General features: G+C 46.2%; 1 protein-coding gene across 1 annotated transcript in view; it reads right to left on the reverse strand.

The window, feature by feature from the left end:
* The window catches only part of LOC143289419 (uncharacterized), a 200,720-nt gene that overhangs the window by 55,292 nt on the left and 125,428 nt on the right, over window positions 1-20,000 (reverse strand). Inside the window, exons 43-51 of the mRNA XM_076598381.1 lie at window positions 18,386-18,685; window positions 17,343-17,516; window positions 13,626-13,928; window positions 12,375-12,478; window positions 9,969-10,074; window positions 7,246-7,419; window positions 5,562-5,758; window positions 4,016-4,142; window positions 2,352-2,501 (exon numbers count right to left, since the gene is read on the reverse strand). Coding sequence (XP_076454496.1) covers window positions 2,352-2,501; window positions 4,016-4,142; window positions 5,562-5,758; window positions 7,246-7,419; window positions 9,969-10,074; window positions 12,375-12,478; window positions 13,626-13,928; window positions 17,343-17,516; window positions 18,386-18,685 — 1,635 coding nt within the window. The remainder of the gene's footprint in view (window positions 1-2,351; window positions 2,502-4,015; window positions 4,143-5,561; window positions 5,759-7,245; window positions 7,420-9,968; window positions 10,075-12,374; window positions 12,479-13,625; window positions 13,929-17,342; window positions 17,517-18,385; window positions 18,686-20,000) is intronic.

Below are 20,000 nucleotides of genomic sequence, written 5' to 3' on the forward strand. Positions count from 1 at the left end.
GTTACTGTGCACTGACAATCCTGTACTTGAAGTGAAGACGGAATGAACTGCACCGTGTTTCAGCGGGAGGATGAAAACAAGAGTGGAGGACTAGACAACTGATGGGTTCAGAACATAACATGAATAACTGTGTGCGTACGGAAAGAATCGCCATCTGTGGAGCTAAATATTTTATGTCTCGTCCTCAGTTCTCCACGGAAGGCCAGGAGCACACTGACATGCAACACAGGACACAGCACACACTGACGTATGTGTCGCGTGCTGTCGAGGAAACAAGCTGTCTAACACACACCACGGGCAATCACGGAATGAAGTTCTCAACACACACACACACACACACACACACGCACGCACGCACGCACGCACGTGAAATCGCTGACTTGAACATTCACAGCCGGCGCAAGCATCACGGACGAGAAAGGGACGTGCAGCTGTCCAATTGAAACGGTTAAGTTCAGCACGGACACTGACTCGGCCGTTAAAATGCACTTTCCTATTTCGGTATGTGACTTTTCTGCACAGCACGTTGTGCACGTTGTGGAAGGTCACTTCCACCAGTCTCGCTCAATTTTGCCTCACTTGTGTAAACAAAGTGAGTATGTTTTAACCCGGTGTTCGGTTGTCTGTCTGTGTGTGTGTGTGTGTGTGTGTGTGTGTGTGTGTGTCCGTGTGTCTGTGTGTCCGTGGTAAACTTTAACATTGACATTTTCTCTGCAAATACTTTGTCAGTTGACACCAAATTAGGCATAAAAATAGGACAAATTCAGTTCTTTCCAGTCATCTTGTTTAATTTAAAACAATATTGCACCTCTGGGATGGGCACACAAAAAAAATAATGAAGCCTAATTATATGCAAACTGCATTTACTGTTATATTTATATTTTTTGTATTCTCTAAACTTGGCACTTTGACCTCTTATTCTGACACAACAACAAGAGCAGTCATTATTATCATTTTTTGTTCAAACAGGAACTTCTTTTGCTAAGCATGGAAGTTTTATTTATTTTGCAAACGTTTTGGTGCAGATGGTAAAAAAGGAAAATTACTCTGTAATTAATGCTAGGGGACTTAATTTGCTTTAAACTGATCTTTCTCATCTTAAACATTACATTTTGAAATTATACTCAATACATAAAAAGCTTGGATTTTTTTGTTTTTAAGTGTATCACAAGTGAGTCTTGAAGGCCTTGCCTCTCTTGTTTTAATGTGAAGTCCTCTGTGCAACGCATTTGAGCACTGCAATACAGGGAATGGTGTGCGGTTTCCACGTGTACCCGGTCAGTGCTGTCGGAACCGATACAGCAAGGACGTACAACGAAACAGGCCGAAAAGAACGGACCCACCACAGGAGACTGCCGTCACTCTTTTGACGTCGCACACACGTGACGGTGTTTCATGCAAGCTGTTTTATTATTTTCAGTCATGTTCATGTTAGGATCACAACCTATTGTCTCGTCCCCCACTCTGTTTTCATCCTCTCGCGAAGCATGGTACAGTTCATTCCGTCTTCACTTTAAATAACCTGGCGATCGCGTACACTGACCGCTTTCGATCGAACTGCCTTATACGTCCCGTTCGCGCATGTCCGCTCCTGGAGATATGACAGCGACAAGCTTCCCGATTTCTTCACGAATTTTTCTATTTCAAGCCCATTGCTTGATGCATGGAATGCCCCACGAACTCGGACATACCGGCGTTTAGAATCGAGACAAGTTTCATTACGAGTACTGACCCAAACTTGTGTATATACACACTCCCGTCTTAATCGTTTTCATGTATGTTTTGTAACACAGACGGGTAACTTCGAACTGACCCATGGGTCACATTTTTTCTTTCACTTTGCGTATCCCCCATTCTTTCCAAACCCCTTGCTAGGTGCATGGAATGCCCCAAAAAGCATCCCTTTTTAGACACCTTTCTAATCTCGACAAGTTCGTTTTAAAATCCTCTACTATAGTCGACAAACTTTTATATATAATTAACATTTTCACCCGTTTTGGACTTTCTCACGTATGGTTTGTACTGCAGACGGGTAAAAATGTTAATTATAATATAAGAATGTCGAACCAGAGATGGTGCACAACTTCGTCACAAGCCGGTATACCCATTTGGGTGGATTTTATTTCTGACTTCAACATCGAAGAGTGGACGGGTAAAAATGTTAATATTGCCGCAAAAACTTGATGAAGTCAACTATAAGCGTACAAAAATAAATAAATAAATAAATAATATTTTTTTAAAATTAGTAATAATAATAATAATAATAATAATAATAATAAATAAATAAACACACACACACACACACACACACACACACACACACACACACACAGAAACAGCACCCCCCCTACCCTCCCCTTCCTTGGGCTTGAGGGGCGGCACACACAGAGACCCCAGACCATCGGGGCAGCACTTGAGGTCGGCCTGACAGTCAAAGTCAGTGCTGCAGCCGTGAGCCGCACTGCTATTGGGCTGAAGGAAAGGACAGATGCCTGGCTTGGCTGCAAAAAACAGCACACGTGCACGCGCGCACACACACACACACACATACAAAAGCACGCACGCATACACAATAATTATCAATCATCATCAACATCATCATCCAAACAAGCACACGTGTATATGTAGGTATGTCCGCTTGAGGGTATAATTCTGTTGAAGGTTTAATGCTTGTGTGTGTGTACATGTTAATTTATTCGCAGGCGCGCCACGTCTCTTTCTCTGTGTGTGTGTGTGTGTGTGTGTGTGTGTGTGTGTGTGTGTGTGTGTGTGTGTGTGTGTGTGTGTGTGGTGTGTGAACCATGACGTACGCTAAGTACCATTACAGCAACCCTACCACCTCCTGTATCAACTAGGTACGTGGGTACCATTACAGCAACCCTACCACCTCCCTGTATCAACTAGGTACGTGGGTACCATTACAGCAACCCTACCACCTCCCGTATCAACTAGGTGCGTGGGTACCATTACAGCAACCCTACCACCTCCCGTATCAACTAGGTACGGGGGTACCATTACAGCAACCCTACCACCTCCCGTATCAACTAGGTGCATGGGTACCATTACAGCAACCCTACCACCTCCTGTATCAACTAGGTGCGTGGGTACCATTACAGCAACCCTACCACCTCCTGTATCAACTAGGTACGTGTGTACCATTACAGCAACCCTACCACCTCCCGTATCAACTAGGTACGTGGGTACCATTACAGCAACCCTACCACCTCTCTGTATCAACTAGGTACGTAGGTACCATTACAGCAACCCTACCACCTCCTGTATCAACTAGGTACGTGGGTACCATTACAGCAATCTTTCAAATCCAGTCTCAAAACCCACCTTTTTCCCCCCTCCTGATTAATTCTCAACAGCTCATCCCTTTCCAGTACGAACTAAATTGACTATTAGTGTGTAAGTGAGTTTTGATAGTTTCGGAATTTGTTGGTTGTATTTTTGATTGCGTACTATATATGATTGTGTGCTATGACTTGTGTGTGTGTGTGCGTGGGCATGTGCTTGTGTGTATTGTGTGTGTGTGTGTGTGTGTGTGTGTGTGTGCGTGTGTGTGTGTGGAGGGGGGGGGTGAATAATTTTTAATAATGTTTGGTATCTTGTGTTCAATTTTTCCTCTTTTTTTTTCTTCTCTTTTTATATTTACGTACGTGTTATATTTGTAAAACGCCTAGGGCTTATTTTCAAGATTAGGAGTAAATTCGCATAATAATAATAATAACGATGACAATAATAATGACGATAATGAAGATGATGACGATGACGGTGATGATGATGATGATGATAACAATAATAACAGAAACATTATACATCGACGTCTATTAACTCACACCAATATAAACCTAAAAAAAAAAAAAAAAAAAAAAAAACAGCTGCTCCCCCGGTAGGTAGGTATGTAGCAGGTACCATTACAGCAACCCCCCCCCCCCACCTCAACCCCCCCCCCCCCCCACGCTATCAGCCCCGGCCCCAATGTGTGTGTGTGTGTGTGTGAGGAACGTACTGTTACAGCTGGCGTCGTCCACGTCATCAGTTTCTGTGCCGGCGATGACGTCGCCCTGACGGTCCACGCAGAAACAGCCTGCTGTGTCCCTACCCACCACTCCCCCTACCTTTGTGTAGCACTGCGTCTGTGCACACACACACACACACACACACACACACGCTCGCACACGCACACACACATGCATACACATACATATACCCGTCTAAAAACACTTCTAGTGAATAGACGTTAAAGTGAAGATAAAACATACATATACATGTATGCACACATGCATGCACACATACAGACATGCATACACACACATACGTGCATACACACACGTACATGTATACACGCACATGCATATATACATACAATACACATGCATGCATGCATACACAGACACACATACATACATGCATACATACACACATACACATACATACATACATACACACACACACACACACACTTGCATACATGCACACAAATACATACACACACATACCGATACATAGGTAGAGACACACATACAAACACACACACACACACACACACACATACACACATATACACACACATGCAGACACACAAACAAACACATGCAGACACACATACAAACACACACACACACACACACACACTCATACAGACATGTACACACGCATACAGACACACACACACACACACACACACACACACACACACACACACACACACACACACACACACACATACTAATTAACTAACTAGCACGTAGAAGCCGTTGTTCTGGAACTAACTAACTAACAACTAACTAACCAACAAATCAACTAACTAACTAACTAACTAACTAACTAACTAACTAACTAACTAACTAACTAACCATCACGTAGAAACCGTTGTTCTGGCACTAATTAACTGACTAACTAACTAACTAACTAACCAGCACGTAGAAGCCATTGTTCTGGCACTAACTAACTAACCAGCACGTAGAAGCCGTTGTTCTGGCACTAACTAACTAACCAGCACGTAGAAGCCATTGTTCTTGAACTGACTAACTAACTAACTAAATAACTAACCAACATGTAGAAGCTATTGTTCTGGAACTAACTAACTAAACTAACAACTAACTAAACTAACCAGCACGTAGAAGCCATTGTTCTTGAACTGACTAACTAACTAAATAACTAACCAGCACGTAGAAGCCATTGTTCTTGAACTGACTAACTAACTAACTAAATAACTAACCAGCATGTAGAAGCTATTGTTCTGGAACTAACTAACTAAACTAACAACTAACTAAACTAACCAGCATGTAGAAGCTATTGTTCTGGGACTAACTAACTAAACTAACCAGCACGTAGAAGCAACTAACTAACTAACCAACTAACCAACTGACTAAACTAACCAGCACATAGAAGCAACTAACTAACTAACTAACTAACCAACTAATTAACTAACTAAACTAACCAGCACGTAAAAGCAACTAACTAACCAACTAATTAACTATCTAATTAACTAACTAAACAAACCAGCACGTAAAAGCAACTAACTAACCAACTAACTAACTAACTAAACTAACCAGCGCGTAGAAGCCGTTGTTCTGGCACTGCGGCACCCAGACCCCCGTGGCCGCCCTGATGGTGTCCAGCTTGGCTCGGACCAGTCTGCTGGCCAGGTCCACCTTGATCTGACCAGTGGTCAGCCCCTCCTGCACCGCCTGCACGAAGCGCAGCTCCGCCTGGGCGCTGACCCGGTGGGCGGTGCACGTGCTCTCTCCTGGTTCAAACAGTTCTGTATTCAGTACACATGTGATACATGGAGTGATGGCCTAGAGGTCACGCGTCCGCCTAGGAAGCGAGAGAATCTGAGCGCACTGGTTCGAATCACGGCTCAGCCGCCGATATTTTCTCCCCCTTCCACTAGACCTTGAGTGGTGGTGGTCTGGACGATAGTCATTCTGATGAGACGATAAACCGAGGTCCCGTGTGCAGCATGCACTTAGGGCACGTAAAATAACCCATGGCAACAAAAGGGTTGTTCCTGCCAAAATTCTGTAGAGAAAAACCCACTTCGATAGGAAAAGCAAATAAAACTGCACGCAGGGACAAAAAAAAAGGGGTGGAGCTGTGTGTAGTGACGCGCTCTCCCTGGGGAGAGCAGCCCGAATTTCACACACAGAAATCTGTTGTGACAACAAAAGAGAAATACAATACAATGTGCCCCCACAGATAGCGGAGCAATAACAAGCTAACAGCTTTTATCGTGCTCAGGAATGTGATTATATTCGAAAGGCTGGTGAACGTTACAGAAGGGCTCTCCCCTGTGGAACGGTGGCATTGAATGACAGAGAGAGGGAGAGAGAGGGAGAGAGAGGGAGAGGTGGAGGGGAGAGGGAGAGAGGGGGGGAGGGAGAGATGGGGGAGAGAGACAGGGAGAGAGAGGGGGGGGAGAGAGGGGGGAGAGAGAGGGAGAGGGAGATAACGATAACGATGGAGAGAGAGATGGAGAGAGAGGGAGAGGGAGAAAGGGAAAGAGAGGGGAGAGAGAGGGGGGAGAGGGGGGGGGAGAGGGGGAGAGAGAGGGGGGGAGAGGGGGGAGAGAGAGGGGGGAGAGAGAGGGAGACAGAGGGGGGGAGAGAACGAACAAAGTTTTTCATTGAGGGAAGTGGAATAAGCATACATGTGCTTTTTTTCATCCAGCCCTCAGGGCAAATGGAAAATGAAAATGAATCAAAACATCCACAAAGTAGCAAAGAGATGAAGAAATAAAGACATGACACTCACATTCACATTTAAACATCTACATAATAAACATGTACATCTACATAATCATGATACAAACATCATCATATCATGAAGGAAAAAGATCAAACCATGCACCCCCCCCAAAAAAAAACAACAACAAACAAACAAAACAACAAAAAAACAAAACAAAAAAACAAAACAAAACAAAAAAAAAACACAAAAAAAACACACACACAGCCCCTCCCAAGCCTCCCCCCCCCCCCCCCCCCCCCCAAAAAAAAAGGATTCAGGACACTGATTGTGGTTGACAGGGAGAGACAGAAAGAGTGAGAGAGAGAGGGAGGGAGGGAGAGAGACAGAGACAGAGAGACACGTTTGCATTCTGGTCTGTACATGTGCACACGTGCGCGCACACACACACACACACACACACACAACACAAGCAACCCACACACATACACACACAAGTACACCCCCCCCCCCCACGCTCCCCCCCCCCCCACACACACACACACGTACCGGACGACTGCACACAGTGAGCGCCGCACACGCCGCAGCACTTGTTGTCATGGGGACAGTCGGCGTCATCCAGGCAGGTGACGTCACATCCGCCGATGGCTGTCGGCGACTTGAGCGTCTCCACAGCCGTCATGTTTGCCGACACGCTGGCCGGGCACATGCCCGACTTGTGCCCTGCGACAAACGTCCACGTTTGACTCAAACAACAGGCAAACCCCCCTTATAATCTACAGAATCTTCACTATAATAATGATAATGATGGTATTTATATAGCTCTGAATCTTGTGCAGAGACAAACCAAAGCGCTTTCGCACCAGTCATTCACACGCATGCATAACTCTAAAACTGTAGAAACTAAAGACAAGGAAGAGGCAGGGAAGGGAGGCTATTTTGGGAAGAGGTGAGTTTCAAGGCCAGACTTGAAAGAGTTGAGTGTGGAGACTTGACGAAGCGAAAGAGGAAGTTCATTCCAATTGCAAAGGTCCAGAGACAGAGAGAGGAAGAACGGCGGCCAACAGTCGAGTGTTTGAATCTGGGTATGCGTAAACAGAGTGGATCCGAAGCCGATCGTAGTGAGCGAGATGGAGTGTAGAGGTGAAGGCAGCCGCAGAGATAGGAAGGGTGGTGGAGAAGGGAAAGAAGAAGAAGGGTGAGTGCCCCCCCACGGCTGGGTATAAATAAACAAAACGGTCATACACGTAAAATGTTGCATGTCTGAGCGTGTATGCCTGCGTGACTGAATGACACCAGGAAACGAATGATGAGCGCCCCAATGGCAGCCGTCAGTCGGCTCTACCCAGGTAGACAGCCTGTTGTGCAAATGACCCCGTGTTTGTAAAGCGCTTAGAGCTTGGTCTCCGACCGAGGATAGGCGCTATATAAGTATCCATATCAATAATAATAAAATAATAATAATAATAATAATATATATAAAATAATAGGTGGGCAGGGATTGCTGACGGGTCGTTAGTGACGTATTTAAAGGCTGTGACGTCACGGCAATGCGTTGTATAATTGTTGCGATCTGTGGAATGGTCGTTACGTCAGTCGGTGGAAAAGCATTTCAGCGTGCTGACATCCTCTGAACGGTCCATTAACGTGGTCTGAGTGATGAACAACATGAAACACTGGACATGGACTGACATCGCTAATTATGAACTACGCATATCAGTGATAGAAACTGAACACACACACACACACACACACACACACACACACACACACACACACATAAACAAACACAAACACACACACACACACACACGCCACACACACACACACACACACGCCACACACACACACACACACACACACACGACACACACACACACACACACACAGCCACACAAACACACACACGCCACACACACACACACAAACACACACACACACACACACACACACACACACACACACACGCCACACACACACACACACAGCCACACACACACACACACAGCCACACACACACACACAAAGACACACACACACACGCCACACACACACACACAAACACACACACACACACACACACAACACACGTACATGCCACACACACACACACACACACACAACACACAGGTAGGCAGTCAGAAACAAACACAGACACACAGAGTCACAAAGACACAGACACACACTGAGCACTAAACATAAACATATGAGACAGTCACACATACAGACAGTGTCAGAGCAACATGAACTCACTGACAGAAAGCGTCCAGTCTTAACTGAAAGGGGGAATAAACACTCGTCGTGGCGAAGTGGTTAGCGTCGCGGACTGACGGCTGGGAGGACGCGGGTTCGAATCCCAGCGGAGGTGGGGTTTTTCGGCCCGTGGCCGGCTCCTACCCAGAGTTGAGTGTGCTGTGGGCTTAAATGGGGAGACTGGGACCACACAGTCGAGTGTCATCCACTTCACGGATGCTTTTTTTGGGTGTGTTGCTCTAATTACCTGACCAACACTGCAAGTGTCTGTATCTCTCGGGCCTGGTTAACGCCGGGATATCATTATGAAAGGAAGCGTAGAGTACAGCCGTAGAGTCACGCAGTCCCAAACCAAAATGGACCTCCATAGCAACATCGTCATCGTCATACTCCTCTTCCTTCATCATCATCAATATAAACAAAATAGTCTCAAAGTCTGTATCCTTTCATGCCCTGCTCTCATGGTGACCTCAGTTTCGATACCCCTCCACTTCCGTGCTTTGGGTGAGTCCTGTCAATGTCGTCAGTGTCGGCAGATTCATGGAGGGAGGGGGGTGGCTGTTGTTTGAGGGACGTGGTGACGGTCTCCACTCTGGGAGGGACGCTCACTCAGTCAAGCTTCGCGACTAAATCATTATTGTCGTTAGTAAGGAGCTTAGTAGGTGGTGTCCTAGGTACGTTAAATCAGAACAGGCACAACCGAACACCACCGAAGTGACTCAGCAGCAATGCAGGGTCTCCTCTGGTGTATGGCCTCCTGGCGACCGAACATCAATGGTTCCTTGCGGACCGCCCACGCTGGAACTGTGACGGACGAAGCCAGGTGTGGCCATGTATGGGGTGGTGGGGGGGGGGGGCGGGGGGGAATCTAAATGAGCGGCGTGGAAGTAATGCCACTGAAACGGTGCAGATGATGGGGCCAGCCAAAAAAAAAAAAAAAAAAAAAAAAAAAGGGGGGGGGGGGGGGTTGGGGGGGCGGGGGCGGGGGCGGGGGGGGGTGGGGGGGAGGAACAACTCACGGTGACGACAGACGCCGGAAGTGCAGGTGCCCTCCCAGTTCTCCCGTCCACAGTCCTGCTGCAGCTCCACCACGCAGCGTCTGTTGGGGTCATGGTCACACTGGCCCTGCGGGATAAAGAACGGCATGAACGCATGAATGCATTGTGTGTGTGTGTGTGTGTGTGTGTGTGTGTGTGTGTGTGTGTACGCGCTGAGAGTTGACTTCATCAAGACTTTGCGCCTTATAAATATTATTATTATTAGTAGTAGTATTTTTATGTATTTATCTATTATTTATTTATTTATTTTTCTTCTTCTTCTTCTTTTTTCTTTTTTAAGTTTTGGGGGGGTTTTGGTGGGTTTTTTTTAAATTCTTTTTAAGTTTTGTTATTTTATTTTATTTTATTTTTTGTTTTATTTTATATTTTTTATTTTTTTTATTTTTTCCCCTCAAGGAGTCACTTGCGCAACACGCTGCCTACCTGCCTGGGTCGAGAGCCAACTGACAGCTGCCACCGGGCGCTCATCATTCGTTTCCTTTGTTACTCAATCAAGAGTTCAGGCACGCACGCACGCGCGCGCGCGCACGCACACACACACACACACACACACACATACACTCAGACAAAAATGCAACATTTTACGTGTATAACCGTTTTTGTTGTTTTGTTGTTTTTTTTTGTTTTGTTTACTTACCCCGAGATGTAGGCAGCCATTCTCCGTTTTCGGGGGCGTGCGTACTGGGTATGTTCTTGTTTCCATGACCAATCGAACGCTTACATGGATACAGGATCTTTAACGTGCGTATTTAATCTTCTGTGTTTGTGCGCTTGCACACTACGGGGATTCAGGCACTAAGCAGGTCTGCACATAATTATGTTGACCTGGGAGATGGGGAAAAAAATCTCCACCCTTTACCCACCAGGCGCCGTTACCGAGATTCGAACCCAGGGACCCTCAGAGTTAAAAGTCCACATAGGCGGGTCACTTCACCCAGGACGGTGCATCATCCTCTTTTGTGGTCCCAAGGTTGTCATAGCCGAGGAGTGGCAATAGGGGACAAGCTCCCATTGTCTATAAAATGCCCCTCACGGCGCGCGTCTCCAACAGCCTCTGACAACTAAGTCCAGCTCCTAGCCCTCTCGTGTGGCTTAGATATAAGCCCAGCGGAACTGCTACTACTGATAGGAGAAGGGGCGAAGGCGGGTTACCTGGCGCCTGAAAACCAGTGCTTTGGGGAGATGGGGCTCATCAGTCTGGGAAGACAGCTCATCTAAGAGAAGGAAAACTCTGATTTCAAACCTCCGCTGCCTTGCGGCCATACCCGCTCATAGGAAAGGCTTCGGGAGTCAACCCCAAGGAAAAATCCGGGCAGATGAAGTCCGTTAGCCTCAGCAGGCAGTTCTTCCAAGAGAAGGTAAAAACTCCCAAGAGAAAACCCGGCCAACTGTAAACCGTTACCAGAACAGGAGATCACCGAAGACGGCGCCACAGTGGCCTCTCTAAGGGGCGTGATCTAGTCAAAACCGGCTGTGCACGCACTCTACGACACATGGCTATGCAGACACATCCTCTTTTGTGAAGTCTATTCTGTTTTGCCTTTCTTTCACTTACTTTACACCCCCTCCCCCCTTCCATGATATGACCCGGGTGAGAGAAAAAGGAAGGAATAAATAAAAACAAGAGAGGCAAGGCCTTCAAGACTCACTTGTGGTAAATTAAGTCCCCTAGCATTAATTACAGAATAATTTCCCTTTTTTTTACTATCTGCACCAAAACGTTTGCAAAAATAAATCAAAATTCCAGGCTTAGCAAAAGAAGTTCCTGTTTGAACAAAAAATGATAATAATGACTCCTCTTGTTGTTGTGTCAGAATAAGAGGTCAAAGTGCCAACTTTAGAGAATACAAAAAATATAAATATAACAGTAAATGCAGTTTGCATATTATTAGGCTTCTTTTTTTTGTGCCCATCCCAGAGGTGCAATGTTGTTTTAAACATGATGACTGGAAAGAACTGAATTTTTCCTATTCTTATGCCAAATTTGGTGTCAACTGACAAAGTATTTGCAGAGAAAATGTCAATGTTAAAGTTTACCACGGACACACACACACACAGACAACCGAACACCGGGTTAAAACATAGACTCACTTTGTTTACACAAGTGAGTCAAAAATTAAGTACTACTAAAAAAAAAAAATAAATAAATAAAATAAAATATTAAAAAGAAGGAAGGTAAGGGGGGTGGGGAGGGTGGGGATAATCCATCGACCACAAACAAAATTACATACACACTCGCACACTCGGGGGGGGGGGGGATGTTACAAAGAGAGATAGAAAACACACACACGCACACACACACAGACAACCGAACACCGGGTATAACATAGTTTACACAAGTGAGTCAAAAAATAGTGTGGTGCTTACGTCACAGGGATGACGACACTGGCAGATGGAACAGCCGTGCACGTCCTCAGCCAGGCCATGCTCACACGTCAGGTTGCACGCCCTGGCAGGGCATGACTGCACCCCTGTTCAAACACACCGCACCCTCCGTCAGCAGCGTGTTTGCAGAGTGTCGCGTGATGATGGGGAAGAGCATGACGATGACAATGACGACGATGATGATGATGATGATGATGATTGATGCATCGAAATAATTCTGAAGTGCTTGTCTCCCCCCCCCCCCCGCCAAAATCTCCACCCTTTTACCTACCAGGCGCCGTTACCGAAGATTCGAACCCGGGACCCTCAGATTGAAATCCGACGCTTTCGGAAAAAATTCCACCCTTTACCCACCAGGCGCCATTACCGAGATTCGAACCCGGGACCCTCAGATTGAAATTCGACGCTTTCGGAAAAATGTCCACCCTTTACCCACCAGGCGCCGTTACCGAGATTTGAACCCGGGACCCTGAGATTGAAATCCGACGTTTCGAAAAATTGTCCACCCTTTACCCACCAGGCGCCGTTACTGAGCATTCGAACCCGGGACCCTCAGATTGAAAGACCGACGCTTTAACCACTCGGCTATTGCGCCCGTCCCTCCAGTATGATAAATAGAATTGTGCAATCGACAACCATCTACCTGAAGATCTAGTCATCAGCCCCATCCACATGTAATATGCAGCTTCTGTTCAAACGTGTGTGTGTGTGTGTGTGTGTGTGTGTGTGTGTGCAGTGCGTGCATGTGTGAGTATGCACAAGTTTTTTTTTTATATTGATATGCACTTGTATGTATCCTAATTTCTACTGTATCTGTGTTAGTGCATGATTTTCTATTCATGTTCGTATCTTGTTATGTACTATCCCCCCACCCCCCGATATTCCTTGTGACCCCGGTACACTTGGTAATAAAGACATTCTATTCTATTCTATTCTATTAAGATAGCTTCACACTGGGGGCTGCTGTCACCCAGACCCTCCTCCAGAACACCCCCACATCCCCACCACACCCCCGGCCCTCACCCCCACCCCCCTGGGCCAAACTCCCCCCGCCCCCCAGACCCCCTCCACCCTGACCCCAAAGACCCTTTAAGCTACCTTCACACTGGGGGCTGCTGTCACCCACACCCTCCTCCAGAACACCCCCACACCCACACCCCCACACACCTGGCCCCCACCCCCACCCCACCCAGACCCCCTCCACCCTGACCCCTCAAGACCCCTTAAAGCTACCTTCACACTGGGGCTGCACAGGCCAGGCGGTCATGGAGTCGAGGACCACCCCTCGTGCCGTGATGCAGTAGCAGTGGGTGGCCTGCTCCGTGCGCAGGTTGTAGGCGCACTGCACCGCCTCGAAGCGGCCGTCCGCGCGGCACGAGGCGCGGATCATGACGTCAGCGGAGGCGGTGCGCGCGTGGAACAGGTGCGCCTGGAGGCCCTGTAAAGGGGCCAGCAGCGAGGCGTCGTTCGCCAGGGTGGCCCGCCTCATCATCTGCCACACCTCGCGCGACAGCTCGCAGAGGGACGTGGGGGGCTCTGTTTTTTGTGTGTGTTTTTTTTTTTGGGGGGGGGGGGGGGAGGTGTGGGGGAGGGGGGTTGGGGGGGGAAGGAAGGAAGGAAGAGGGGTGGGGGTGTGGGGGGGAAGGGGAGGGAGGGCGGGGAGGGAGGGAAGAGGCATGACAGCATGATATAATGCAATGCAACACAATGGAATACTATACAACGCAATGCAACACAACGCAACGCAACGCAATGCAATGCAATGCAATGCAATGCAATACAATTCAACACAGTTTTCAGTGCAGTTTCAGTTTCTCAAGGAGGCGTCAACGCCTTCGGCAAAGCAAGGCAAGAAGTTTATTCCGTGTGCCGACATTTTCTCCCCCTCCACTAGACCTTGAGTGGTGATCTGGACGCTAGTCATTCGGATGAGACGATAAACTGAGGTCCCGTGTGCAGCATGCACTTAGCCGCACGTAAAAGAACCTGCGGCAACAGAAGGGTTGTTCCTGGCAAAATTCTGCAGAAAAATCCACTTGGATAGGAAAAACAAATTTTTTTTTTTTTTTTTTAAATTGGTGACGCTGTGTCTAGCGACGCGCTCTCCATAGGGAGAGCAGCCCGAATTTCACACAGAGAAATCTGTTGTGATAAAAGAAATACAAATACAAAAATGCAATACACTGTCAACAACAACACCGCCACCACCACAAACAACACAACACCACCAATGACAACAACATCGCTGCCATCACTATACACACAACACCAACAACAACACAAACAACACAACACCACCAATGACAACAACATCGCTACCATCACTATAAACACAACAACAACAACAACACAACACCACCAATGACAACAACATCGCTACCATCACTATAAACACAACAACAACAACACAACACTACCAATGACAACAACATCGCTACCATCACTATAAACACAACAACACAACACCACCAATGACAACAACATCGCTACCATCACTATACACACAACACCAACAACAACACAAACAACACAACACCACCAATGACAACAACATCGCCACCATCACTATAAACACAACAACAACACAACACCACCAATGACAACAACATCGCTACCATCACTATAAACACAACAACAACACAACACCACCAATGACAACAACATCGCTACTATTACTATAAACACAACAACAACAACAACACAAACAACACAACACCACCAATGACAACAACATCGCTGCCATCACTATAAACACAACAACAACAACACAAACAACACAACACCACCAATGACAACAACATCGCTACCATCACTATAAACACGACAACAACAACAACAGCAACAATGACAACAACATCGCTACCATCACTATAAACACAACAACAACAACAACAACACAACACCACCAATGACAATAACATCGCTACCATCACTACAAACACAACAACAACAACACAACACCACCAATGACAACAACATCGCTACCATCACTATAAACACAACAACAACAACACAACACTACCAATGACAGGAACATCGCTACCATCACTATAAACACAACCACAACAACAACAACACAACACTACCAATGACAACAACATCGCTACCATCACTATAAACACAACAACAACAACAACACAACACCATCAATAACAACAACATCGCCACCATCACTATAAACACAACAACAACAACACAACACCACCAATGACAACATCGCTACCATCACTATAAACACAACAACAACAACACAACACCATCAATGACAACAACATCGCTACCATCACTATAAACACAACAACAACAACACAACACTACCAATGACAACAACATCGCTACCATCACTATAAACACAACAACAACAACAACACAACGCCACCAATGACAACAACATCGCTACCATCACTATAAACACAACAACAACAACAACAACACAACACCACCAATGACAACAACATCGCTACCATCACTATAAACACAACAACAACAACAACACAACGCCACCAATGACAACAACATCGCTACCATCACTATAAACACAACAACAACAACAACAACACAACACCACCAATGACAACAACATCGCTACCATCACTATAAACACAACAACAACAACAACACAACACTACCAATGACAACAACATCGCTACCATCACTATAAACACAACAACAACAACAACACAACACCATCAATAACAACAACATCGCCACCATCACTATAAACACAACAACAACACAAACAACACAACACCACCAATGACAACAACATCGCTACCATCACTATAAACACAACAACAACAACAACAGCACAAACAGCAGCAACACCAACAACAACACCGCCACCAACACAACAAGAATAACAACAGCATTCTCAACAACACAACATCAACATCAACAACAACAACATCAACACCGCCGCTACCACTCTCAACAACACAACAACAACAGCAACAACAGCACCGCCACCACCACTATCATCAACAAAAACACCACAACAAAAACAACAACACTATAAACACAACAACAAAAGCAACAACAACAACACCACCAACACCACCATCAACAGAAAAAAAACAACCCACAACAACAACAACAACACCATCACTATAAACACAACTAAAACAACACTACAGCACAACAACAACAACAACAACAACAACAACAACAACAACAACGCCACCATCACTATAATCAGTATCAGTAGCCGAAGGAGGCTTCACTGCGATCGGTCAAATCCATGTACGCTACACCACATCTGCCAAGCAGATGCCTATAAACACAACTATCAGCACCACCACCACCACCACCACCACCACCACCACCAACAACAACAACAAACAACAACAACAACAACAACAACAACAACAACAACAACAACAACAACGCCACCATCACTATAATCAGTTTCAGTATCAGTAGCCCAAGGAGGCGTCACTGCGTTCGGTCAAATCCATATACGCTACACCACATCTGCCAAGCAGATGCCTATAAACACAACTATCAGCACCACCACCACCAACAACACCAACAACAACAACGCCACCATCACTACAATCAGTATCAGTATCAGTAGCCCAAGGAGGCTTCACTGCGATCGGTCAAATCCATATACGCTACACCACATCTGCCAAGCAGATGCCTGTAAACACAACTATCAGCACCACCACCACCACCACCACCACCACCAACAACAACAACAACAACAACGCCACCATCACTATAATCAGTTTCAGTATCAGTAGCCCAAGGAGGCTTCACTGCGATCGGTCAAATCCATATACGCTACACCACATCTGCCAAGCAGATGCCTATAAACACAACTATCAGCACCACCACCACCACCACCACCAACAACAACAACAACAACGACAACAACAACAACAACAACAACAACGACAACAACAACAACAACAACAACAACAACGATCCTCGCTGCACGTGCTCACTGACCCCAAGTGAGAGTCTGGTCCTTGGCGTCCTGACAGAAGATTCCAGACCTGGAGTCCGGGCAGAGGCAGAGGGTGCCGTTCAGGAGGTTGCCCACACACGTGCCCCCGTTTCCACACACAGAGCCCAGAGAGGTGCGGCACAGAGCCTCGCCCAGCTGGTCCGGGGAGTAGGGGGCTGAGGAAACAGTGAGGATGATGGTAAGAATGATTATGTCCTGCACAGCACGAGGCCCAGCTGGTCCGGGGAGTAAGGAGCTCAGGACACAGTCAGGATGATGATAATGATGATTATGATAGGAATGTCCGGCGCAGCGCCGGGCCCAGCTGGTCCGGGGAGTATGGGGCTGAGAACATAGGATGATGATAATGATTATGATAGGAATGTCCAGCACAGCGCCTCGCCCAGTTTGAGTATACGGCTGTGGACATAGTCAGGATGATGATGATGATTATGATAGGAATGTCCAGCACAGCGCCTCGCCCAGTTTGAGTATACGGCTGTGGACATAGTCAGGATGATGATAATGATGATTATGATAGGGATGTCCGGCACAGCGCCAAGCCCAGCTTGAGTATAGGGCTGTGGACATAGTCAGGATGATGATTATGATGATTATGATAGGGATGTCCTGCACAGCGCCTCGCTCAGCTGGTCCGGGGAGTGTGGTGCTGAGGAAACAGTGAGAATGATGATGATAATGATTATGATAGAGATGTCCTTCACAGCGCCAGGCCCAGCTGGTCCGGGGAGAAGAGCGCTGAGGACAACTGGTCCGGGGAGTGTGGGGCTGGGGACATAGTGAGGATGATGATGATAATGATTATGATAAAGAGGGCCAGCACAGCGCTTCGCCCAGCTGGTCCGGTATGGGTCTGCGGGCACAGTCAGGATGATGATAATGATGATTATGATAAGGAGGTCCTGCACAGCGCCTCGCCCAGCTGGTCCGGGGAGTATGGGGCTGAGAACATAGGATGATGATAATGATTATGATAGGAATGTCCAAGAAACGAACCTCACCCCGTCCCGCTTCCTGTCAGTACCTGTACACGCGGGGAATCCGGGATAAGCCACCACGTTGCTCTCGCGCGGGAACCCTTCCTTGCCCACGCAGTGGCAACGCTCCGCGTTGTCCGTCAGGTTGAGCGCGCACTGTACGCGCGCGAAGTTCCCGTCCGAGGTGCACGCGCGCAGCGGCAGCGTGGAGGCGTGCACGCTCTGCGCGAGCAGCATGGCCAGGTTGTAGAGCTGCGTCTTGGTCACGCCCGGCACCGACAGCTCCCGGCGCCAGCCCTTCCGCAGGTCGCTGAAGAACGCCGACTGCCGCTCGCAGTTGGAGTGAGCTGGTTGGGGAACCGGTTGGAGAAAGAAACAAAAGAACAAGAGAGGCAAGGCCTTCAAGACTCACTTGTGATAAATTAAGTCCCCTAGCATTAATTACAGAGTAATTTCCCTTTTTTACTATCTGCACCAAAACGTTTGCAAATAAATAAAAATTCCATGCTTAGCAAAAGAAGTTCCTGTTTGAACAAAAAATGATAATAATGACTCCTCTTGTTGTTGTGTCAGAATAAGGTCAAAGTGCCAAGTTTAGAGAATATAAAAAATATAAATATAACAGTAAATGCAGTTTGCATATAATTAGGCTTCTTTTTTATTTTTTTTTGGTGCCCATCCCAGAGGTGCAATATTGTTGTAAACAAGATGACTGGAAAGAACTGAATTTTTCCTAATTTTATGCCTAATTTGGTGTCAACTGACGAAGTATTTGCAGAGAAAATATCAATGTTAAAGTTTACCACGGACACACAGACACACGGACACACACACACACACACACACACACACACACACACACAACCGAACACCGGGTTAAAACATAGACTCACTTTGTTTACACAAGTGAGTCAAAAAAAGGTGTTGGGGAGTTGAAATAAAATGAAATAAAAATAAATGAGAGAGAGAGATTTGATATGGATACTTATGTATTTGTATTTTTATCACAACGGATTTCTCGGTGTGAAATTCGGGCTGTTCTCCCCAGGGAGAGCGCGTCACTATACTACAGCGCCACCCATTTTGGGGGTTGTTTTTTTTTTCCTGCGTGTAGTTTTATTTGTTTTTCCCATCGAAGTATATTATTCTTCAGAATTTTGCCAGGAACAACCCCTTTTGTTGCCGTTCGTTTACGTCCGCTAAGTGCATAAGAATAAGAAGAATAAGAATAACTTTATTATCTCCAACTGGAGAAATTTGGTCAGGTGCATTATCACAACATAGACAAGTAAACAACATGGGGAACATAAATGTAAAAGTCAACAACAGCTTTTACGAATATTACGAAGACATAAATGTAAAAAATATCACATACACCGTTTCATACATACATCCACACACTGCAGGTAATAACCGGTATTCTTAATGTAAAAACAGCGAGAATTAAGAAACATTATTTTGAATATAATTATAAGCATAGCCTACTATATTGCACATTGATTATAATAGACAGATAAGATAAGAATAGAGATAAATTGCGGAAAACCACAACCAGATAATCAGCACACACCCGCACCCCCCCACCCCCCACCCCCCCACCCACCCCACACACGCGGTTTACTTGATTAAACAAGAGTAACTAAACATATATTCTCAAATAAA

Source organism: Babylonia areolata, chromosome 14 (assembly GCF_041734735.1).
Source record: "Babylonia areolata isolate BAREFJ2019XMU chromosome 14, ASM4173473v1, whole genome shotgun sequence".
NCBI lineage: Eukaryota > Metazoa > Mollusca > Gastropoda > Neogastropoda > Buccinidae > Babylonia > Babylonia areolata.